The 26,793-nt window shown below is 35.1% G+C and overlaps 1 protein-coding gene across 1 annotated transcript in view; it reads left to right on the forward strand.

Annotated features, from left to right (window-relative positions):
• PDGFC (platelet derived growth factor C) overlaps positions 1-26,793 on the forward strand; it is a 62,945-nt gene that overhangs the window by 27,295 nt on the left and 8,857 nt on the right. Inside the window, exon 3 of the mRNA XM_029961158.1 lies at positions 1,411-1,591. Within this exon, the coding sequence (XP_029817018.1) occupies positions 1,411-1,591 (181 nt within the window). The remainder of the gene's footprint in view (positions 1-1,410; positions 1,592-26,793) is intronic.

Raw genomic sequence — 26,793 nt, forward strand, 5'->3', positions numbered from 1 at the left:
TAGGGAACTGGGAATCATTATAAAGATTAGATTTACTGAAAAAAAATACAGAAAAAACTTTAGTAGAAAATGTTTATGAGGTAATAATTTTCACATTAAATATTGTTTGGCATATTTGGTAGAGTGCGTGTGTGCATGTTTTTTAAAATGTGAGCATTTGTCATCATCAGAGGTAGGACTGTTTGTACCCTTGAAAAGGACTCTGGTATTTATGAATTTAGATTTATGTGAGATGTATTTAGTATATGACTGCACATGCAAGAGAACATAAAAATACCAGAAACCTTGAAACAAACACACACTCGAAGGTGTGTTATGCTTGTACTTAGGATACAAATTGTGGTTTAAAAGTAACAGGTTGGCTCAAGAAGCTGTAGCTGTGAACATCGAAGTGTTTGCCCTGCTTTAACCACCACACACAAACCTTCCCAAACCACTGGGCTGTGCTGCCACTGGGGCTCTGGGGGTTTCAAGCTGAAGTAGGGAAAATCCAGCTGAAATGCTTAGTGTTTATTCTGTCAGTAGACAGCTGGGGAACTGACATGAAACAGGTTAAAACACTAAAACCAGACGAACCTTCTAGAGCAGTGGCTTTCATTGTTTTTATGACTTGGGAATCCCCTAAAAATTTCCAGTGAAAATGAGGACCTCTATGCCATACTGAAGGTTACTGATGATTGACTGGCATTTCTTGGTTACCTTTCATGGGTCTAGTTGAAGTTGTTCACAGATCCCTAGGGATACCCAGGCCACATGTTAAGAACAATGAAACTAAATCAAACTTACTGTTTCATTCTCTCTGAGTTCCCAATCCATATCTGTCTTGTCAATATTACCAAAATACTAAGTTCCTTCTGACACACAGTTAGGTCTGGGTCTTTGCTCAACAAATGTCTCATTGGGTTATGGATAAACTTCTTCCAAGTTTCCCTAAGCCACCTTAACCCTTAGGAACTTATTCACCATTGGTATTATAGGAGAGCAAGTTTTCTGTACCAAAAAGCCCCTGAACTGTCACTGATGGCAGCAGTATGCTGCTAGTGATATTGCAGTATGAATTACTGTGCCACACTTAGGCGATTTTGGTCTTTTTTTTTTCTCTGACTTTATTCTGCTCCATCCCACATGTGGTAATTGTTCCTTTCTGTAAAAGGAACAAACAAAACCATACACAGGGGGCTCTTCAAAATGCTAACTCTGCTTTTATTTTTTTAACCTCACTGCATGATTTTATTATGTGTATGTAAGTCAGTAGCAACTTTGGAGCTAAGTTTAAAATATCCAGCTTTGGCAACATACTTTTAGCATTTAAAAAAAGATTTGCAAACTGCTAAGTCAGTTTATTGTTAAAACATGAAGCTTATAGAATTTTTGTCAGTAAATAAACACTCTATTTTCTTTTCTGTTCAGGTATGACTTTGTAGAAGTTGAAGAGCCTAGTGATGGCACTGTTTTAGGGCGCTGGTGTGGTTCCAGTACTGTGCCAAGCAGACAAATCTCCAAAGGAAACCAGATCAGAATAAGATTTGTGTCTGATGAATACTTTCCTTCTGAACCTGGATTCTGCATCCATTATACACTTCTTATGCCAGTAAGTAACATGTTACTTACTCTTTGAAGTGGTTAAGATTAATTACTGTTTATTTCATAATAATAATAATAATAACAATAATGTGCAATCTGTCTTCCTGAATTGTACATTTTATTTTTGTTTTTTTAACTGTGGTTCTTCTTGGATGGCTTTGGACTTGGAAGTTGTGGGTTCAGTTGTTTGTCTGGAAACTTCAATAAAATGTTTGCATTCCTAATATTGTACTGTGGAAAAAAATAATTCTAGCTTTGAGAAACAGAAAAATCAGAATACAAATCAGCACTGTGATGTTGAAAGAGCATTGGGAAGTTACAAAAAAAGACTGAAGAAATTAATGTTTTTATTAGTCAGCTACTATTAGACATACACAGCCAAATGATTACACTTAGTTCCAAAACAGAAGGGTTCTTACGCCTCTGGGTAGTTTTATTATAGTGACAAAGCAGACAATGCATAATACTAATTTTTCATTGTGTTTTCCATGGAAACTGTACTCTAGACTTCTTTTGAAAGTTGCTTAAAGCAACAGGTAGTAAACACTATTCATTGTCTAAAATGTGGCTAATTTTACTGTCAACAGATTTCTGGTACTTTTTTCACCAAATGAAAGATCTGTGATTAGAACAAAAAAGATTATAGATTTTTAAGGATGAGATAATTTTTTGAAACATTAGAATGGAGGAAAACAGGGGTTGACTTGTTTTAGAGTAGGTATTCCATATTTAAAGACAATAAGGAGTACTTATTGTTAAATTCCTCATAATCCACTTTGAATCTCCTAAGTAGTTTTGTGGTCTGTGGTATTTGGTTGGTGGAAAATATCTGCAAGCTCAATAAAAAATTGATCAAGAGAATTCATGTTGTAACCCCACTGACATGTGCTTCACTCAGTATGAATTTTACTTGCTTTATTTTTTTGCCATTTTTGCTTCTTCTCCCTATTTGCAAAATTTCAGTTATTGTGAAGAAGCAAAGAACCCATACCATGAATCCCATGAATCTTCTCAACAGTACATAATCTTCTACTTAATATATTTAGCATACTTATGATGATGTCAGTGTAGTGTAGTTGGGTGTTTGTATAAATATATATATATATTTATTTATTTCTGTTATTTTCTATTGCTTTCCTATAAACATTTTTAAATATTTTTGCCTAACTAAGAACTCTCCTAAAGTGATCAAAGGTTTGATCAGCATATTTGCGTCTTTTGTGAGTTAGACCCTTTTGTTAGTAGAATATTATGACCTGATAATGGGTGAATTTTAAAATTAAATAAAATGTCAGTCTCCAAACTAACTTGAAATAAGGCCAGGTTTAAACTTTCATACACCCAAGGGCAGAATGAAATAAGTATGTTTACTTTTAGAAAATAGTAGAAGAAAATCACCAAATACATATGTTTGTGGGGCTGGTGCCAAATTTCATTGTCACAGCTCTAGTATTACATCCTACCTGCTACATACCTATCTCACTTATATATGATTCAATTTCTGTGGAATTGATTAAATGAAGGCACCTGAAAATACCAGAGTATATGTATAATTATTTTTATGCCATGATGTACAAATGGACTGAGTTTATTCCTTAATATTTGATGGGGAAAACTGGTTATAAAGTTTAAATTATCATCACTAGCACAACGATGGTTTAATGTTTGAAATATTTAAATCACTTATTCAACAGACAAAAACAGAGCTAACATCATAGGGTGCATTTTTTGTTCCTCGTTTCATTCCACTAAGAAAGCACATATAGCATAAGAAGAATACATGCAAACTGTTTTAGCAACCAAACGTGCTCTCTCTAACATACAGAACAGGCCAGAGCAGCCCTCCTCCTGTCATAAAAATTCAGAATAAGCCCCAAAATGTGCAGTGTAGCAACTGCTTATGGGTTAATTTCTAAATCTCTCTTTAAAAGGGCTGTGATTTTTTTCAACAAAAAAGTATGCCTTAATAAGTCAAGCAGAATGCAATTATACATTTCAGACAGCAGATTGTAAATTTAATCTATACAGTTGAGTTCCAGAATTAAACCTACTTTTTGTACCTAAAGCAAGTGAAAAGTGATGCAAAAAAAAAAAAGTGGTAGTTGTTGGGTTTTCTTTAATAACTGTAATGCTATCTTATCCAGCTTTTCAGAAGAAAATAAGATTTACAGCCCCACTCCCACATGCCCACAAAAAAGATGTCAGCTATAAGAATGAGTGTAAATTTTAAATAATTCTTGCAATATCATAACTGATTCACTTAGAGATTCACTTCAATGAATTGGTTCTAAACAGTTAATTTTTTTCCTCTTTTTTTTTGACAAGTGTTGGGGAAGGGGAGATGACTGGTAGACTAGCAATGAGAGATTGTTTGGGGAGAAATGAAGCAAAACTGAAATAAAACAGTGCAAGCTTGTTTCTGTATTTGGAGGCCACCCACAGAGAGGGGCACCGGACACATTTTCAGGTCTTTTAAAGAGCAAGAGAAATGACTTTGTTTAAATCTGCTGTAATTTATCGTATACATTTTTTCTTTTTTTACTTTGTATATTATATTTCAAACCAGCTTTTCACATAAGTAGGAGGAGAATGGCTACTGATCTGATTACTTTACTTCTAAGAGTTAGTCACTCTAAGGGACTCACTGCCGTTCCGATGTCACTAGATGTAACATCATTCGCTAGAAAGGTTTACTGTGGGATTACAAGACACTGCATAAAAGCAATGCACATACTGTATACAAGCAGAATACTCCCTGAGAAAAACATTAAGTTTTTCTTTAGATTCTAACTAATTAAACTAATAATTTGAATTTCTTCCATTTTAATTTTTGTACCCTGGCTACTTCTAGAACTTTCTGTAATTCTGGTCTGAGTCCACTTTTTTTCCTCTGTTGTATAGCTGCAAGTTAATTTTGTCTGCAATACCATGAAGTGGAAGCAAGTGTTGGAAAATCTTATTCCTATTAAGAAAATGTAGTTTGTGTTATTTTGAAATTATTATGTTTCTTTCAGCACAGCTGTTATTCTCAGTCACTCTTTTCATGCTCTGGCCTGTCACTTAGTCTGCACTTACTGGTGAGCTGCTTTATTCTGGCAGGGCTGCCTAGCAATGGTTCTCAATTTCGACCAGCTATGCATTTATTAAAAGTCATGATTTTGGCAGCACTGTGCCACTTAAAGCTTCCTAGAACATTATTGCAAAAACAATCCATATTTTATTTCTTCTCCCCTTCTTCTCACTTGCCACAGTTATAGCTCTAATCCATATAGTAGCCACATGCAATTGAGGGAAATCTTATAAACTCTTATAATATATATTTGGGCTTCAGTCTTCCTAGTGACTTGTTTAGTTTAAACTATGTCAGTTACGAGTTTGGCAGAGAAAACTTGATGTAATAAAGTCCATTGTTAGTTGGGGAGCGGGTGAATGGGATACTTGATGCCTGAGGTGCCATTAAGGAATGCATGACTGATTGCCAAAGTAGTTATTAATTATTCAGGGCACTCAGAACAAAGCAGCTCCAGTTAAAGTTGAAGCTGGGGGTGACTGTATTCCCCTTCTTTTTTGGCATATGGCAGCATGTCATTTGTCATCAAAGATCATGCCAAAGATCTTTGCAAAGAACAGACTTAACCCTCTTCTATGCAAGCAAAGATGAAAATCCAAGAAGCTGCTTAAAGACTGACCTGGTTTAAAAGCGACTGAGCAGGTGGTTTGGGATTTTGTTGCAGTACCTGAATGGCGACCTGGGGGTCAGTCCAAGAGAGTGTTTTGGTTTGGTTTGAGTTTTTTCCTTTTGATGCAGAGATGTTGTTAGTACTGCTCGCTTTTAACAGTAATGAAGATTAAATAGATATTCTGTCTAGGGCTATATAATATTTGTTGTTTATTTCATCCAAATTGACTAAGCTTTGCTCTTTTAGAATTTAGCAGGTTAATGTTGTTTGCGGAACCTTTTTAATTGAGCTTGTTGATTGAAACAGGCAAATAAATTTAAATACTAATAGAAACAGTGACACTAATAGAACAGGGAGAGGAAAGCTAATACATTGCCTTCCTTTCCTTTCACAAGTGCACAGATTTCACAGCTATCGAGTGTGTTTCTGACGTGTAGGTACCAAAGCCCAAGAGATGCTTAACTTTGGCTGCAATAACTGAAAATCCATCCTGAAAGGACATTATTATCTCCTAAACAAAGTTTAGGAGATAACTCTCTTAAGAAGTAATCAAGAGGTTTTGGAAATAAAAGGATTTGAGAGTTGTTTAAGCCAAGGTGGTATGAAGAATCAGGAGAGTGTATGAGTGTTACGTAGAGCTTTGCAATGCTACATGAAGTGAAAACTCTTCATATGATGGGAAGGACTCTAAAACAAAACCTTTGTGTTCAGAGTTTCCACTGATTAGGTACAGTGAAACCTAAGCATAGATAATGGAACAGGCTACTAAAGATGCTCCAGCATGCAAATTCAATCATTCATTTTCTTCTGTGTGGCAAAAATTTATTTTAAATCAAAGATGTTTTTGAACTAATTTTTACCTTGGAGATTTCATTTTGCTTTAAAGTTGTGCTTAAGGTATTGGATGAGGTAATTTCTTAGATGAGACATCAAATATTACCCCAAAATTCATTAAAAAAAATTACAAAAATACAACCCCGAGGATGGCTATTATCTGTGAGACTAAAATGAGCGGGGGCAGTGGAGAGGAGGAGAGGAGCAGGGAAACCTTTGAAGTGAAAGAACCTCTGAAGTAGACTTCCTAATCAAATCATAACATCTTGTTTTCCTGTGACCGTGTCTCATTCTGTCACATGGATATCATAAAAAGTTTAAAGATCTGTGTGTGTGAAGCAGAGTTGCAGAAAGGCAGGGTTAGACACGAATCTAGCAAAATTGTGGGCCTGCACAAAAGTCTATGGAAGTGTGTCCTTAACCTCAACCTGAGATGTCAGTGTGGATTTTCTGAGATTCTGAAAGGAAGAGAGACATTTTGAATCATATTGGTTGTCATTTAGTTCTTAAAAGGAATGAATATATTTATCTGATAGCAAGTTTTGTACTCTGAAGGACGTGGTTCCTCTCCCTTTGACCAAAATAGAAATGCAGTTTCTCATGAAGTATATGTAGCATGTGCAATTTCTTTTGTATTTTTCTGTGATATTATTCTTACAGTGGCTCAGGATGAAAATAGTCAGAAATTGTTTCATTGATGGTTTGTGACACAAAGTAATTTTGTTTCCTCGGATGACAATTTTTTTACAAATTTATTATGTATTTCACTAAGATTTGGATTCTATGATTTTGGAAGCTTATTGTATATCCCACCTACTATCACTGTGGAAAGAGATATAAAAAAACCCAGCTGATTTTCTTATTTCTGAATAAGTAACATTAATTTCAAAATTAAATCAAATTATGTTAGCTCAAATGTCATATTTCAGTGGGTTTTTTTTCTGTTCAATAACTTCAGTACAACTTTTCTTCCTGAAAAAATTCAGGAGTGTTCAGTAAATGAGAAACTGATTCTGTTTATGGAACATTCATATAAGTCTTAAAACTGGGGTTTTTTTTGGTTTGTTGGGAGGGGTTTGTTTGTGGGTTTTGTTCATTTTTTCGGGTTTTGTTTGTTTTTTTAAGAAAGTATTGAGGAGCAATCAAAACAAATTATGTGGACAAGAGCTTGTGAAAATTGATCACCTTTTAGTCGTCAATATCATTATTTACAACTAGATCACTCTGGCAACCTGTTTCAAGCAGAAGTTATTGCCATAAACAAGGGATGGGGTACTGCAACTGTCGAGAAAAAGCAGGCAACCTTTATTGCTTCTTGTCCCAAGTTATGTCTTTGATCGCGTGTTAACCCTTTCCTCCCACATGAAACCAGACAGTAGGATGATTCAGTGCAAACAATGTCGAACCACTTTAAATGCCCTAAAAATTGGAAAGGTTAGAAAACATATTGGAAATGTATTTTAAATAAATGAGACAATCTCTTTCCTTCAGTCTCTATGTTACCTAAAGGCTGTCATTAGACTTCCATTTATATTTGGAAACCTTATTAGTGTGTCTTATAGCATCTTAGCATAGAAGTTTAGGTATACATATTTAAATTGAAAATGAGTATTACTTTTACATAGTCTATAATTTACTTTATAGTACTGTTCTAGTGTAAATTTTAATGTAGTGTGCCCTGCTGTTTTCAGAAAGTCTTCAAAAGAAGTTACGATGGAAGAGTGATTTTTGTTTTGTCTTGAACAATTTCATAAATCTCTCAGAATGTCATGACTCTGGGAGTGATCTGACTGGTGTGTGGACTCTTAACATTTTTTCTGTTTCGGAACAATCTGAAAGAACTATATTTTGCCAATTGTTGAAAAAACAGAAACAAAATTGTGTACAAATCCAGGAAAGATAATAATGTGGGAAATCCAATCTGCATTAATGATGCAAGGAAGAGAATACATGATGAAGGTGGACTGGGGGGAATGACCAGCCCTGTGGATTACCACAATGGTACTTTTGTCAGTCAACTTGACTTAATAGACATTGAAGTTTACACCTTCTAATAAGCAGAGAGAACATCACTAATGAAAATGACTTTAAACCATTACATTTTAATATTGTAGTCATGAGTATATTCTGGGAGTCCTCGTTATGAGAGTGTATCCTTACAGTAAATCACAGTTAAATGTCAAAACTCAAGATTAAAAAATGAGTATATTATTCAATAAAGTTAGCGGTAATGGCAAGTTTCTAAGCCTTTCCAGTTGTCTTCCCAGTTTCCCATATGTCAGGCTACCTTGTTTGCTGTGAGGCACCTCAAAAAAAAAAAGCTTCAAATGAGTCTATGACTTGAGAAGGATCTGTATGTATATAAAAACATGTCACTCTTTAACTGTAAATTCACTGATGCCGTGTAATTGGAGCTGTTGAATGCTACTTCAACAGAAATATTCCACAGTGATGTCCAGATGTTCCTTTAGTCTTTCAAGATTATTCTGTAGTCATGGTTCAAATTTATTTGTTCAAACTTATTGATCATATATGTTCTAAATAATGCAATATCTCAATTATTTATGTGTAATTTTTTATTCAATCCTTTACTAAATATTTTATAAACTACTTTTCACTTAATATGTTTGGTTAAAAAAACCCAAACCACCTCCCCCAACCAGAAAACCAACCGAAACATCCAAACAAAAGAAGTAGCAAAAAGCCCCCACACAAAAATCCCACAAACAAACAAACAAAAACCCCAAAGAGCGCTCAACACCATCTTCCTCTTCTCCCAAGTTTTTTTAGCAACCTTTATCTTTTATGTGTTAAGTATTACAGAATCGTCTAGTTGACTATCCCTTTTCCAATTTTCAGGATCAACATTTTTGAGAAAGCAGGCTGATGGCTTCTCTGCAAATTCCAAAGCAAAGTGATTCTGTCCCATTCTCAAAGTAATCCCCTGTGTACTGGCACAGCTCTAGATTTTTTTGTGCTTTCAAATACTGAGACGTTGTGTCTGACATGCTTGCTAGTGGAAAAAAAGGTAAGCAAATGTACATTTAATACTAGGTTTCAGGTAGCACCATAGTTTTCAGTTATGTTGTTTAGGTGCATTTATGCTGTGTCCCTATTCATTATTAGTATCTTGATCATGCCACAATCCTATCCATTGCCTCCCCCCAGAAAAACAGGCAGTAAGTCTGGCATGTACTGTGCTAATTTTTCTTCCTATAATTTCGGTAGGAAAAGGGAAAAACAGGAATGAATTGAAAAGTTGGAACAGAAGAGTGCAACTTCTTAAATATTTTTTAATTATTTTACATATGGTAGAGCTCTGATGAGGGCAGCTCCAATATTTGAGATCAAATCAGCTGTGGAGCAGCTTCTGTAGATGACTTATTGCACAATCTGACTCTACCGGTTGGTAGAAGCAACTCTTTAAATTCAGGAAAAAAATTCTTGACAGAGTAATAACACTGTATAGTAGCTTCAGGGTAAGAGTTTGCTTGTGGGAAGATTAATGTGGGATACTAGTAGTGGTGTTAAGAGAAATCCTTTTGTTTCTAAAAAGGGATAGATAATAAGCACTATGGGAATACCAAAATTTGCACCTGTCTTGTCTTTGCACTACCTGGCGTCTGGTGTTACAGATGGGGATTATGAGCTGTCATTTGTTAGCTTCTCATAAGTACTCAAAACTTTTTTAATGATGAGGATGAAAGGTTTGACTGAATAACCCAGGATTGTTGTTGAAAAGCTTTTGGTTTTGTTTTAATGGGAAAGTCTAAATAATCACAAAGCTGTCACATCTGCTCTTAGGCTAGGGTAGTAGAGAAGGAATTCAGGAAGACTGCTTCCATGTTTGCTCCCGATAGCTGGCTAATGTTGAAGAACTGTAGTTGTATTAAAAAAAAAAAAAGAAATTAAAAACAAACCTTGCATGTGAAAATGGAGGACAGTTTGTTTGGCAAAAGACATTTCCAGTGGCAGAATGCTTAGGCTGCTTGACTGTTCATTTCACTCTGCTTTTGAGCTAAGCAATAAATCACAGGAAGAAGAATTGTAAGGATCATTTTTGAGGAGAAATAAAATGCTGGACTTCATATTGAAAGGAGTGATTTAGTGCATGAAAGACCAGGTTCAAAGGTACTTGAGAGGTGGAGGTGTGAAACCAGATGGCACAGCCTTTCCAAAAAATTTTGCATATAATCCTACAGGCATTTTGAAGTTGGTGGACCCTAATAGCACTTCCCTTTCAGCTGCCAAAGGGTTCCTTGGAGGAGCTCTGATAACTCTACCCTGACATTACTTACAGCAGCTCTTGAGTCTCATCTGCACGAGTTGGTTAGGAGGCTAGGGGATTTTCAGTGTAGTGGTGTAGATAATGAAACCAATCTGATGATTTATTGTTCAGTATGTAACTTTGGTGTCTTTTGGTAGCACTTAGTTACCTTTAGAGTTTTTCAGTAGACATCTCTTATTCTGAATGTTTTTCTGACAGTGTGACAAATGTCCTTTAAATAGCGTGACAAATGTCCTTTAACTAGCATGACCATCTTTAAGAAGACAGCTGATGTGCTATGGTAATTTTGTTAGAAATCAGTATCCTCGTGGCTTTGTGAATGGTTGGCATAGTAAATGCAATTTCGGAATTTGAATTTTCAAATGTTTTATTTTCTCTATTTTCTTACTGCGCCTGCATGTGAATGTTAGAGGCCACTATTTTTGAAACTTGAAAATCCCTAAAATTTAATTTATTTTTTTTTAAATTTTTGCTAACTGTGCAACCAACCCTGAACTTCCCTGCTGACTGACATAACCAAAATGATTAGATAGCCAAGGAGAGTAAGATAACTGAGTTGAGCCAAATTATCCAACCCACTCAGTCATCATCTGTATTTCTTGAGGGGAAAGGATTAAATACCAAATTATTTAACTTTCTAACTGGCAGGGCAGTTAGCCACATATCTGTAGGCTTTTAATATGTAAGCTGTTAATAGGGTTGCCCTTGCTTATCTTCTGAAAATCATTCTGATCTGCTGAACTCTTCTGATTTGTGTAGGCATATTTGTCTTCGAGCTTTTCAATGTGAGATGTTCTGGGTAATGAAAAGTTAATAATAAAATACTTCCTGTTCTTAAGTCATCCTTTTTGGCTTGGAATTCTTGTCTTTTAGTTAAACTAAATTCCATCATTGATCTCTTCTTGTTTGCGCTCTGTCAATATATATAACTTTAAATACTGTATTTACTTTATTTAATTGCCTTCCTACTTAAGAAAATCATAGGCACCTTTCATGTAGTAAAAAACCCCTTGTGATTGGGTGCCTAAAATAGCAGTGTATCTTTTGATGCAACATAAATGTAGAATTAAGGTTCATAAGAGTGTTTTGAAACTGTTTACTGGTATAAAACACTTTAGAGTATAGCCCAGCTTTTCACCAAAAATCAAAAATAGATGATCAAGTCAACAGTACAACAGCAAGTGAAAAATTGTCAGAGGGTTTTTCGTTCCAAATCATCATTAAGAATAAAAAACATGAGTTAATTTTACAGCTAGGTATTTACACGGATGAAGACAATATAAATTTCAGAAGCAATTTACTACTTTGCTAACAAATTATTTCTAAAAATGTTAGAACTTAATCAACAAGCCTGCACATCTTTGATGTGATAGAGGTGATCAAATTGAATGCCCGATATTTTTCAAATGTGACAGACAGATGAACCTGACCTCGTGCAAAGCCCCACTTCACAAAGGTGAAGCACAAGTGCAGGTCTTTGTGCAACTGTCAACCCCACAGCAACAGCTCTGCCATAGGAAGCCAACCTGTACTGGTTACATACAGCAGAGCAATGCTGTATTCCTGCTTAAAGGCTAAGAATGCCTTTGAGGTGATGTCATGGTAGAAGAAGAGCAAAGTAAAATCCACTGTTATTTTTGCAAGCTACTAGCACTTATCTCTAGGTAGTTAAGGATTTATTTATACATTTTCTCAGAATTGAGACTAAACAGAAGAGAAATTATCACCTAATAGTTATATGTAACAGTGATAGTAAATAGTGACAGGGTTTTACAGATTTTCATTTAGATAATAGGTACACTACAGGGACCTTTGTGATTATTTTCTGAGACTCTGATTTCTATCCATTTTTTAAAGTAGACACTCTTTATATTTCGTCGTTTATTGCCTCCTTTTCTATGAACTATGATTCTTACTAGTGACTAATAATTTAAGAACTATATTGATTTTAAAAACTACGTTCTTTAAATTGGAAAGGAGACTTGTCATGCTGTTAAACAGGGAAAAAATCATAAAATTTCCTTTATGAAGTTTGATCTTTCATTACCTGAAACTGTTTACAAATTATAGGGGAATGTGGGAAATCAATATATTAAAAGCTACCAAAGTGTGAACAGGACCAACTTTTCTGTGCAGGCTGGTTAAAAAAAAAAAACAACAAAAAAAGAAAAAATAATTTTATGAAGCTTTTGCCCACCTAAGAAACGTCATTAAACTAGCCATACAAAGCCACAACTTACAAAGCTAGTGCTATACAAAAATGCCAGTGGATAATTTATAGATGGAGCTGGCTTGAATTTTATGGTTAATATTTGGAACAGTAGCAACATATTAAGGTTTTATCATCATAAAAATCTGAAACCAGAGAAAAGCGAGTTTAAAAACACCGTTACTTTCTTAATTTTTCCCTAAATCTCATTTCCTATTAAATTATGAGAGTACAATTACTTTTGAGAGACTTCCCACTGTCCTCTCATTAATTAAATACTTAAAAAAGTTAATCTCCTAATCAAGCAATTAGAGAATACCCAAAGAGAACCAGGAAGCAACACATCTTGCACAGGGCACAGAATGTGAACTTTTCAGTTTAGATCTTTTATATCCTGCTCTGACTCTGCCACGTGCAGTGTTCTGTCCCCAGTAACAGTCTGCCACAGGCCATGGCTTCCTTGCAGTAAGGGCACTCTTAGCTTCCACTGTTGTTTTTTTTTTTTCTGCAGGAAAAAGAGATGGCAGCTCTTTTCTGTTTTCTGCCAAGTACTAAGGTTCAGAGAAGAAAGAGAAAATAATAGTCAAGTTACCTAAGGGGTGGTAACTGGCAATTGCTATAATGTCAAATTGTCATGGTTGCATCATTCTGTTTATAAATGCTGTTATTTTGGGCTTTGTCAGGTGGATAATTGTATTTTAAAGTTATTCTAACAATACACCAACTTGAATTTATTATCACATGTAATTTTAGTGTCCATCATTTCTACTAATATAGTGATAGCCACACTATTGAAATTTCAGTAATAGTGATATACTTTCCAATTTATAGCCTCTGAAATCTTTGGATGTTTTGATTCTAGTTTCTTTTGTCATGTAGACAGCGTGACTGGTGACAGATTTTTTAAAAAAGCAGTTACCATTGCCTTCAACAGGAAATATTAGGTATTGGGAGTCTAAAAAACAGTGACCACATCATCAAAATAATGATCATATTACTCAAACTGAAATAGGTTTGGGGGTTTTTTTTAATATATTTATAAATTAATTGGCAAATAATTGTTTCTCTATATGTATTTATTATACTGAGATTACTGAGATATTAGTGAGATCTTATTTCCCAGTAGCTACCTATTCTTCTAATCTCCTAAGTGAGTGAATTATACACCGTGGACCATATTCAATAGTTTAGTGAATGTTGCCTGGAAGAATTAAACTTTCATGCTCATCAGGTCAAAACCAGTATTGATGCTGTCATTCTGAGATCACAATCAGTGTTTATCTCAAAAAATTGGTTTAATTTTCTGAGAAAAAAAATTGAAGAGTGGGAGAAGAAAAAGAGGTGCCAGTGTTTTAGTCACTCATTAAAATATCCTCATTTCTCAGAATTTTCTTTTACAACACATAATAGTTGCTAAGGTAACCCATATCTAGTACTAATATACTGTTTGAGGAGAGAATATAACCTTAATTGTTAAATAGCAAAATGTCCTTTTCTGACTTTTTAACTGAAATATAACCTTATAAAGGGAATTTTTACTCATCTAAATTCAGTCAGTTTGCATTAAGTTTATAGTGATGTACTTGAAATGACAATTTGTCTTCCCTCCCATTCCTCAAATGTTTAGTGCTCACTCATCCTAATTTCTTCATTCAAATCCTCATGTTTGTACAGCGGGACTGCACAGATAAACAGAAAGTTGCAAACCAGCTTCAAATGAAATAGCAAATAATGGAAGAAGGCTAAGAACATGATAACACTATCTTCATGGCAATTAGGTATCTCAAATGTATGAATGTTTACAAAACCAAAAAATATTTTCTCCAAATACTAGACTGAATCTTCCTTCAGCAAAGCACAGCAGTCATCACAGTCACTTTACCCAAATTGCTTAACACTGCTTTGTAAATGTGGTTCATGCAGAACATCTCAATTACATTTCATTTTTGGTGCTGAGAACCCTCAGAGTGGGTTTCTATTCTCATTTAAACGAGCAGATCATCTCATGGGACTTCACTGAGTACAGCAGGTGGAAGAAATCCCACCAGAATTAGCCACGCAGATCTCTGCAAAGTGTTCGTGACCAGTGTTGCCTTGCAAAGTTGGTTGATTCCTCCCTTCCCACCACCCACCCTCCCACCTCCCTTCTTTTTTGCCCTCTTCTGTAGCAGTTTGCAGTGTCGATCTCTCATGCCCAGGAAAAAACATCAAGATATATAGTCAGTGAGCAATGCTTGTAAATAATACCTTTTTAATATCATCCTAATTTAGCTTCTTAATTGGCTTATTTCAGAAGCAGTGCTTTATCAGGCATTCAAATTAGCATCTTCAATCATATTCTGTGAAGTACACTTTGTGTCTTGATCAAAGGATAAAGTTGTGGTTAGCCACTATCTTTCAGTGTAGCAGGCTAGGGCAGCAAATCTCTTTGTTTTCATTCTGTTTAACCCCATGTTACACAATGTCTACAGTTCACAGAAAATCATGTTTCTTATGGGCTGGAGAATTCAGGTAGAACCAATGCCTTACACTTGACTTCTATTTAAACTGATAATAAACCCCACATCTAACCACTTCCTGGATTGCAGTGAATAGCAGCCTGTGAAACCACAATTAATTAAAATTTCGAAAACCACAGTTTTTGATGTCTTGTGTTCTGTAATTAGTTCCATATATGCTACACTAAATCATCAGAAACACCCAGTATTGCTGAATCAGAGAATGGGAAAATAAGAGGCTGAGGGATATTTTAAATACATATACAAGCAGGAAAGTATTTTTCAGAGTGTAAATATTAATTTTTCAAATGGGTCCTAAAAAGCCTTTTATAAAAAAAGGGTACATGTGGGGAATAGAATGAGGAGTTCCTCTGTAGAAGGCTTTACAACTTTTTAAAATCATGCTTTTGAAAAACACGATTAAAAAAAAAATTTAAAAAGTGACAGTAAGGTATAGCAGTAGTTTGTAAAAGGGTTAAGATCAGTGCAGGATTATTGTGTGGCACTTCCTTTCTTGTAGAGGTGAGTATTTTGACTTTTTACCTTTACAGCATGGTGAATGTGCAAGAACAGAGAAGTAATGTGAAAGGAGATGAAGGTCTGTGCCATGTGAGGGAGATCCCTTCAAGTCAGTGTGACTGCTAGCAGTTCTGGTGGCCTTAAAATTCAACCTATTCTATTTTAATAGATTTGTTCATGCTCTAAGCAGCACAAAATTTCATGGGAGACTCTTAGAAATAGAACAAAGCACCCTGCTTTCAAAACATTTCTGAAGGATCAATTTTAAATGGCTTTGAAAAAGTTGAGTGTGGCAGAAATGCATCTACTTTTATAGCTGATACTAAAACCATTTTCTCAAATGCATTGCATTACATACAATTTTGAGATTTCAAAGAAATTGTAAATGATACTGTCAAAGGAACTTCTGCTGCTCCCAAGGACCCAACTTTTATTAAATACCCATGACTTCCTAATTTTCTCCAAGAGAAAGTAACTAAATTAAAGTCCAAAATTGGAGTAGTTTCATTCATTTTCCTATTCTTATTTGAGTTAAGGACTTGTGGGTTGACATGCAGCAAAAAAACCAAAACATGTTTTTATACCAAATATTCTATATTTAGTTATACTGGCATGCAGTTATTGATTTTTATTACACCATTAGTATAGTAAGTCCAAAGGATTAAAATGGACAAATAATCACTGAAGAAAAAAGTGTTTGGTTATGTATCCAGAAGACCTTGTGGCATAGTTATTTAGTAGCGCAGATTTTAAAATTACTTATAATTCTAGAATTCAGCATTTCCCTCAACTTAATTTACAAAAGCATCAGGGTTACCAGGTAGATGCTTTGTAATGCAATCACAGAAATGCAAGGCTAGAAGGGAACTCAGTGGGATCTTTGCTGAACCATTGTCCTGCACTAAGCAGGGAGTAGATAGACTAAGTTTTACTCCTAAATACAAGGGATTTTAAAATGTTTTCTCTTAATTTTCTCTTATTAAGCATACTTTACCAATTAAATTTGCCTTTCACTTTTGTGTAATCACATATACTATACTTGTGTGCATAATATATATCAAAGTATAATGAGGTAACATGAGAATTAAGAGTTATAGATAGTGGAAAATAGGTAGAAGAGATAGAGCTAAACACTAAGTGTATGTTAGAACAACATTATGGTTAGCAGTATAGGGCTATAAAAGCTAGCTCACAGATTTTAAATCTGGCATGTTCAAAAGGTGTGAGAATCTTTATGTGGGCAATGTAGTCTTAGTCCCAACCATGTTTTTTGGGTTTTGGTATGTATGTTACACATAGAACAAATTTCCATATCACAAGCACATAATACAAAATATTTTTCTTCACAAATCTTAAAATATGATGCATTTCTTATGTGTTTTATCACATTAAGAATGGATACCTGAGGACGAGACAGGTTTCCTTCCCTGTAAAGCAATGCTTTTTTCAAGGACTTTTTGCCTTCAAGGCAGGACAAGCTCTGATTTGCAATGTCTGCTGTACAGGAATGTTGGGTGCGTTCCTTTTATTGTGATATGAATGAACAGAAAGCTGTTGTGGAATGCAATTTAACATGTATACTGAAAGATCAAATTAAAGTTGCATGCAGTGTAGAAGTACTTTTCATTGTCCTTAACAACTACATTTTCCAATTGTAATAAACAGCCATTCCTAGTGTTTAATGTTTGATAAACTTCCTATGAATGTACTGGAGTAAGTAAACATTTTCTTAAGAACAGCTACCTATTTCCAATGAGGAAGTTCCTAGAGAGAACTTAAAGAAGCAACTTGTCATTGCTTAATTTGATTGGGCTTTTATAGGTATTTCAAGTAAAATGAATAGTTTAAAGAAATGTCTGCAGAAATGATGTCCTTCAGCTAGGGCTGGCCACATCTCCTGTTGTAGAATAATGTACACAAACTTTTTTTATTCAGAACAGCTGCACTTGTGTTGACTGTTTATTCCTTGTCAACTACTGCCTGACAAGTAAGAACTAGAGCTTTGTGTACAGAAAATTTAAAAAAAAAAAAGGCTTCTGTAAATCATAAATGTAATAGTGTTTCCTGATTGAATTTTAGGTGTGTCTATAACTGTAGTGATTAATAATCACTGTAACTCCGTTTGCAATAAGATCTGAGCAAACTGAAAAAAAATTGGACTATGTCTACATGCCCACTGCAATCTGATTCTTGGAATTTCTTTTTGCATTGACTCATTTGTGCTCTTAATAGGAAAACCTAGAAAATTGCATTTAAGTTTATATTCTCAAAAAGAAGATAAAGAGTTTATTTGTACAAGCATTTGAAAAAACACTTCTTACTCAGCTGTTAACTCGTGTATGCATTGTCATGAAATATCCTACTGCACACACGCAGTTCAAACACAAAACAAAAAACAAGCTACCACAAGAGCTTATGTTTGAAACATAAAGAGGTAATTGAGGATATATTCAGAAAACCAAGAAGCAATGAAATATTGAAGTAGTTTTATAAGGGTCTCTGTAGAGTTAACTCCTCAGTGAGAGCAGTATGATGAGAAAACATCACACTTATTAGAAAATACAGCAAGTAATCAATATGCAGTTCTACCCTGGAAATGGTACAAGACTGCCTTTAAATAATGAGATAGATAAGGCAGAGAATAAACTTAAAATGTCCTTAAATATGATGGTGAGTAGTTAATAAGGAAGAATTGAAAGGAAGGCACTAAGAGAGGGAGGACAGGGCTACTACTTAGGAAAATACTTTGTGTTTCAAAAACTTAACCTTCAGGAATTAGCAGCCATCCCATGTGATGTGAATAGTTAACCACCTGTCATGCACAGAGGTTCTTCAAGGCAGAAGGTGCTGCTGACATCCTCTACAAATGATTCAACCGAACTTGTAGCAAACACTTACAGAAGATGCACGTTCCCTCATGTGTTCCATGTGTTGCAATGATTCATTGCAGCTGCTAATTTTTTTTAGGACAGTTCTGTGAATACAAAAATCAAAATACTATCAGACATGGAGGTTATTATTTCTTAGGCATTGAGGGTTTTGCCTGTTTTAGCACCATACTGCAAGCACAAGACACATTTCAGCACTTTCTCTGAAGAAAGATTTTATACGATTGTGGTGAGAAAAATTGTATTTCAGTAAATTATTTTGGGACTTCATTTTACCTATACACAGTCTATTTTAAGTCATTTTCAGCAGATACTTTATCTGTATAAACACACAAACATACAGTTCATACTCTTTAAAATATGTATATAGAGGTTCGTATTGCCCGTGGTCTGAATTGGACTAAATATTTTTATTAAGCATTCAAATTGTACAAGACATAACATTATCCACTGAGTTTTAGGTTTTTAAAGTTGCAGTTATAATCATTCTATGTGCACATCCATGAGGTACATAAACAACTAGGGTAGGATATGAAAGATAGACTTACCTTTTCTTATGGCATATATATATATATGTAGTTACATGGAGTGGGGAGAACTCACTGTAAATTTTGTTTAAAGTCTCATTTAGAAGACAGAAATGTATAAACAAGGAGAGAGTGCTCACTAAAAATTAAGGTTTTGAAAGTAGTTATGGTTTAAATATTACTCTGCCACAAGTATACTTACTAGGAACCCAAACTCAGGAATAATAAACCTAAAATTAGTTTATATATCTACAGTAATTTGAAAACAATTAAAAAGACAAATTATTTGAGGAAGGGACTGTAGATTAAAACTGACATACTGATTCCACTTTGAAAATTCTTGTCTTGAAGACAGTCTATGCCATAGCTTGTTCTATACTATTAGATCTGATTCATCACAGGCTAAGTGTGTGCTTTTAAATGCTCTCTGTTCAACTCAGCGAAGTTCAACTTCATCAGGCCATAATTCCAAAATAATGAGGCTGAGCCTTTGTCTACTGAGTCAAAATGTGTCCAAGTCATGAGAGATCTTGCATTACTTTGAGTCTTCTGTCTAGAATCTTATCATTCACTACTACGTCCGAAAATTCCTAATGCAAGGAAGTATAGTTAAAAACCCATGACAAAGGTAGAAAGGCATCGAGATTTGACTTCCATTGCAACTAGCTACCTGAATCTGCAAGTTTTTTGTATTCTAGAGATTGCAGGGATTTGTATACTTCATGGTTTGAGACCTCTGCAGTTACCAGAGATGCTGGTGACACAGCTTTCAAGCAGAATTGTTTATACAATTCTTCTGTCCGTAATTAACTGAAAGAATAAATCAGTGAATGAAAGTTCTTACCTAAAAGAATACAAGAATCACTAGATCATTCTGTAGAATAACAAATACTTCCAGTAAAGGAGAGATAGGAGAGAGAAATTTGGTGATTTTGTAGTGCTTATGAAATACTCGTGAAGTAGCATGTGCTGCTTTGGTGAGACTTACCAGATGCACTGAAAAAATCAGTAATTTCATGCAACTCCATGCAAGACAAATAGTCGTCTGTGTGTATATATTTTCTAGGAATAGAAACCTCTACAACTATTGTGGTGAAATGTATTGGCAATAAAGTCTCCTATATAAGACAGTACTGGGAGCATTAGTTTTCTTCTTTTTGCCTTTAAAATGAGTTAGTATGTATTATTACTGATCACGGAAGATGCTGAGTTGGAAGGGACCCACAAGGATCATCAAGTCCAACTCCGAGCCCTGCACAGGACCATTCCCATGCGATGTGGAATACAGAGATACATGTGATCACAGGAAAAACAAAATGTATTTTTATACATATGTAAACACAACTATATATGTACATACACAGAATTATATTTATGATGAGAACTAACTAATCACTAATGTTTTTTGAAAATGGCTTCCAGAGATTATTGCTATTGATGGCATCCCCTGAGAGTTAATGAACTTGGTCTATATATGTGTCATCTGTGTCTTCACGAGAGTGTCTCTTGTGAAGAGACATGCTGTGTATTTCTAAAGGTGTCATTGTGCACAGGCTTCAGGCAAAAAGGTGCAATTTGTGAAACGAATACTGATTATTAGTGACATCCTGTCCTGTTTCCATCCTGCTAATTTCCTTGAGAACATCTCCCAGTTGTTTCCAGCACAAATAGAATTCCAGACCTTCTCTGTGGACTGCACAGAAACTCTGTGACTGGCAAAGATAGAAAGGCAAAAATGCGTTCATTTTCCCTTGTGATCTTTGTGATCTTTTTCCTGTTGGTGGTTATTGAGAGTAGAAATTATGCATGGTTTGGAAAGCAATCCTCGAAGTACAGCAAAAAAATATGGATCTAGAGTTCGGAAAGCCATTTCTGGCTTTAAGGTGTAAATTGGTTCAAGCCCATGCATGGATACTTAGCAAACAAGGTCCTCTGTGAGATAAAAGGAAAACCCTGCATGCATATGAAGAGAAACTGGACAAGCTTTTGATAAGAGGTTGTAGCATACTATAGGAACAGAAAATTTAGGGAGCCTGTGAAAAGCAGAGAGCTGGAAGCTCAGGAAAGAGGGGGGCTATCATCCAGCAGTCTGGTTCTCGTGTGCAGTATCTGATTAAATTGAGGAGGGTTGGTGCCCCTACCTGGGCGTTATTTGACTAGCAGAAGTTACAGCCCTGAAGTGAGGATAGTTGAACAACATGTATGTTTAATTCAGTGCCACTGGAACTTATTTTACCAGACCTACCTACTTAGCAGCCCCATAGTGCTGTGTCTCTCATGCAACCATCCTTGCTGCTGTGACAGTAACTTCAACTAAAGTAGTAAAAAGTGCTGCTGTGGATGGGAACTGTGATGGCCTTCCTGGCTTCCATCTCTTCCATGTGCAATTGAACATCCTTGGTTATTCCCTGGTTTTGGCAGACTAAATTGGTTGTCTGCCTCTGCATATTCTCTTTTTATTTCATTCCTTTGCTAAAGGTACAAGAAGAGGATCCTGGAACTTTATTTCTCTACCTAGGTGTTTGCACACAGGCCCAACTACAGATCATCTCCTCTTCCTTCTACCTTGCAACTTGAACAGGACTAACATTTTGCATAGCAGTGGTGCATGTTAATGTTGCAGAGAGATACCTTTAGAAGTGAGATACTTGCAAATGCTTTTTTTGTATTACATACAGGCAAACAAGTAAAAGTTTGTGCTTTTTCAGGTAGGCCAGGATTTCTAGAGGCTTTTTGCACCTATTACTGCATGTACTTGCTGCGGGAGAAAAGAAAGAGCTATTGTTAAGCAGAGAAACTTGTGTGTCCTCAGGGCAAACTCCAAAAGAGTTTGCTTTCTCTCATAGCTTCACTGATGCCAGTAGGAGGGCTACCTGTGATTACAAAGGAAGAAAACAGCCTTTCTTTATTGTGAGTGTTACAAGAATGTGCATGTACTATAAGTTTCAAGAGCGTATCTTTAAATCTAAGCAGGACTTGGAGTATTCTTGTATAATAATTAAAAAAAGAAAGGTGGAAGGATATTTCATTAGAAGAAATATGTTATTTCTTTCAAAGTACTGATCCTAGTTGGGTTTCAGAGAAGAGGAGGTTCCTTCGAGGTTTTCTTTGTTGGAGAGTCTTTTCTAGTCTGGTTAAACCATACTGATTTTCAATAGTTTCTCTAAACTGTGCCAATTGATGAATGGGTTGTCACTCAGAAACTGCTTGACAATGTTTTCTAAAAGAAAAGTAATGCAAAAAAAAGTGGAGATTTCTTTTGTGAGGAAGTAATTATTTTAGACATATTATTCACTACTTGTAAGTGTCCTGTCATGCCAAGTATTTGACTCACTTGTTTTTGTTTTTCCAATCTTAACTCAGTTATTGCGTTGTTAAACGTGACATTCCTTACTCCTGGCAGCAGCAACTTAACAATATTATTTCTTGCCTCTCCTTTAACCGAAAGAGGGTAGTGTTAGTATGTTGACAGTCCTGTGCTAAGAAACAGGAGCAAAATAAAGGCTTTTCTTATGTCGTGATAGTGCTTAAGAGCTGATCTTGAGTAGATTGTAGGTGAGTGCTGTTTTGTTCTGAATTGTTTATCCTTGGAGCAGGTTCAGTTCAAGGAAAGAACAGATGGATAGTGGTACACAGGAAAGGTTATAACATCCAGTCCCACATCCAAATTTATACCTGGTATCTGTCTAACATAATTCTGGATTCTTCAGGTAAACTAATAATGAGCATCTAATAAAAGTTGGTTGTATTCTTCTCTTACAGAACTTGTGAGATCAAGGAATTGTCTTTATGCTCATTTTACAGATTTGATAAAGGCTGTGTCCCAAACCTGTATGCTGTGAAATGCCTGGTACCAGAGTAAATCTAAAAATGTTTGTGTTAGCAGCTGTTGTGCTTTTGGTTGCAATGGCTTAGCTGTTGGAGCTCTATGCAGAGAATAATATTGCTGTCCTTTTTCAGAAAGATTATCTCTTGTTTATGATGCAGTCACATACACAGTCATTCTGACCTGGCAAAGAGATGCAACTTCCAGACGCTTTACAATATGAAGCTTTGGTCTAAATCCTATGTTCAGGATAAGACTGGATATACATGACAGGACAAGAAATTAATCACAAGACTTCAAGTTAAGCTACATACTAAATCATACTTTAGGTTTGAACTTCACCTAGACAATTTGAAGTTTTTGTTCAGATCTGCTGCTACAGTGAGGGTCATATTCTTATTCGATTTCTAATAGTGTCCTAGCCTTTTCCCTTTGAGAGAGAGGTTAGACAGATTTGTTTAATAGTAACTTTGATTCCTTTAATTCCTTTAATAAGGCCAACTAACGTTGTGAGCACCATAAAATGCATTTTAATCCCTGAATTTTTTCTGTGGTACTGTTGTTATGTGTGATGTTCAGGACTGGATAGTCTTGTAATGTTAGTTTTTATATTATTTCCATCCATTTTTCCATGCCCGTATCTTAAACTGTTGTCTAAATGTTGTCTATTGGCCTGTCTTCTACGTCTGTAAACAACTTAGGGGATTTCTATAAGGTATTTGTTTTGACAGAGTGACCTGCATGTACAGAAATACAGTATAAACACACCTAACAAAAATTCTGTTTGATCCAACAGTAATTGTCATTCTTGGCTGTTCTACAGGCCAGCAGAAGCCCTATGTTTTCTGCTCTGGTTTTCATTCTGAATCATTTTAACTAACAGTAAAAATGCAACTGTTTGGCTCCATCTTGGTTTTAAACATATTTATTCTTATTAAAGTAAATTGAAATTGTTTCCGGGGCAGAAAAACAGAAACCACAGAATGTTTTTTTACTAGAGGAATCACATTAAAATACAGAACTTGTTGATGTATTTGTCAGATCTATCTTGACAGAAATTGTTCATGCTCAGGGAAACAAAAACAAAAAAGGTGATCTCAAACCTAAAACATTGGTAATAATTGAGAATGTACTTCTATGACAGAAAAAGTGTTTACTGTCAATTAGTATTTATTGTAGAAGAGCTTGAAGAACACCACTTCCCAAAAAATGGTCTCTGTCAGGAAAGTTATTTTGCATAACTACTATATTTGGAAAGCAGAAGTGTCTGCTGTCTTGGGTTATGTCTCCCCTGTCAGATAAATAAATATCTGTTATATCAAAGGCTGATTATTTGCTAGCTGACCTGTTAGGGGAAACATACGGTTCTGTGAAGGTGATGCCAGATATACAATAGATGTACCGTTGACAAATGGCTACTTCATTATAAGATCATCTTCATTGTCTCCATCAGCATTGTGTAGCAAAACAGTTAGAGAGGGTCAGTGGCCCTCCTGTGAGGCTTTCACACCATCATTCTGCAGTGAAATCACATCTCTGGCACCTTCTGAGTACTGATGTTGGCAGCACTGCACCGGGAGTGGCTTGGAAACATCAGTTTGTGTCAGGCATGCAGGTGGAGGTGGGGGTCTGAGTAGGACTGTCAAGATAGATGTAGATTAAATTAAAATAAGAGTGATGAACTTGCTGTAAAGTGAATGGAAGCTCCATTTAAGGAGCATTTCAACATTTTGAAGTTGCAGCTATGATGCTACATTTCAGAGTTACATCAAAGTGACACGTTTGCTTGTTCTAAAAGGTATGTACCATTAATGAAGTTGAATTTTAATTTCTTGCATTAGGTCATTTCTCCTGTTTTCTATTCTGAGAGTAAAATTTTACTATATGTGTAAATATTGCCTACAGAAGACAAACAAACTGAGAAAGCTGAGTGTAATTATAAATTGTATAAAATTCCAATATATAATTTTAGTAAAAGAAAGGAGTACTGTTTATGCTGCACTGGATGTTCTGTCCAAAAAATTTAAATTATAAAATAATTACTACCTATTAGCGAGTAAAAACAATGTAAAGTATAATTGGAATTACCATTTATATAAAACAATTTATTGAGATTTCATAAAGGTTGTTATGTCATAATAGAATTTACAGCATTTATAGCTTTATGATATCAGCTATCTTTCTAGTCTTTGGTACATTGTAACTGTAATTTAGGTTTACTAACTTTAAAGATTATTGGGAAAAACACTCTTAATCTTGAGATTCTAATGACTTTATTCCAAAACATTCATCTTCCAAGTTGTAATATTACTGCTTCAGTTACTTTTTCTTCACGTTTTTGTTTGCTGTGAGAATGATAAGGAAGTGATGGCAACTTTAATTGTGTTACCACTGTGCAAAGATTCACCATATCTTAGTATCATTCTAGCTCAGGCAAATGTCAATTGAATCCAGAGTACCATAAATTGATGGGTTACTTGCTATATATGTATTGCTTGGTGTACATGTTTTGAGGTGTGAATATAGAAATAGATTCTAGACCAATGCATTTTTATCTGGGATCCAACAGGTTTTAATCCCAGTAGCAGTGAGACACTGAAGTAATTTCTTCAGCTGGAAATAAAATAGAAGATTGTTTTTGGGGTTTTTTTTCTGTCAGGTGCTAGTTCTACCATGTGATTCTACCACTGATTTTGTTTTTCACCTTAGCAAAACCCTACACCTTCAAACCAGGAAATATGACTGTTGCAAATACATCATCATGTAGAAAAACAGGAAGAAAAATTTTGGAATGTTTATTTTTTTGACCATCTGAATTACAGTGTCACATCACTGTTTTGAAGCTTGCTGAGCAGCATATTTTGCTAAGAGCAGCTATTAAATTATAGACCAGAATCTGTTGCTTTGTTATCATAACCTAATAGATGGATCAGCATGTTACTATTTTTAATGTGGGTAACGGATGGAAGAGGAAGAGAAATATTTTAATGTTTTGAAACCTCCAGAATGGGAAACAACTTCTTTACTAACTCTATTGGAAATGATTAGCAAGATGAAAATATGGTAAAGTTAATAGTAGCAGCCCACTAGACCTACATTTTGTATTATTTTTGCAGGACTCACAGTTAAAAAGCAGCACAAATCATTCTAGTGATTGCATTTCTTGAAGTTAGAGAGAGAAAAAACTTGAAGCAAAAAATAGGAAGGCCATGATGGTTACTTCCACTTGCTGCTCTTTCAGACACACTTTTAGCTGAAACCAAAAATGCATATATATTAGTATTAAGAGGACAAAAAAAGAAAATATTATTATTGATATGTCATGTATCACAACCATATGTATTTTAGAAAACTGCTGTTTAGTGTGTAATGTTGCAAGGATTATTTTCTAAAATCTTGGTTTTTTCCAGCATAACTCTTTAATTTCTCATAAATTTCCCTGATCATTTCGAAAAGGTAAATGACTACCATTGATCCGACACTACAGATGGAAAAAATTATAGTATATATACACCTTACATTACAGTACTGAGAGTACCATTTTGACACTAAGTGGTATGAGGATTTTTAAATATATATATATATATATATATGTATATATATATAAACACATATTCTTGTCCTTCCCATCCCCTAAATCAGCAGTGTGTTCAAATTTTTCTTCATCTTTCTTACATGATCCAGGTGAATTGCTCTAGTGCAGTACTGTGGACATAATGTTTGTAGTGAAGTCTGTATATAAAAGCCTAAAGGAATTTACGGTGCTGCAAAAGCATCTTCCTACTTAGTCTTCCCTTTCTGCCTGTTTTTATTCTTTTGAAAGTACAAATCAATGCATAATTTTGAAATGGATTGTAAAGTGAGCAAAAAGAAAAGCCTCACTTCGCTTGAATTTTCTATGACTAAGTACTCCTGATTCAGTGAGTTTGTCAGTGAGATT

The sequence above is a fragment of the Manacus vitellinus genome, unplaced genomic scaffold (assembly GCF_001715985.3).
Source record: "Manacus vitellinus isolate BGI_N305 unplaced genomic scaffold, ASM171598v3 scaffold_0_pilon, whole genome shotgun sequence".
In the NCBI taxonomy this organism is placed as follows: Eukaryota; Metazoa; Chordata; class Aves; order Passeriformes; family Pipridae; genus Manacus; species Manacus vitellinus.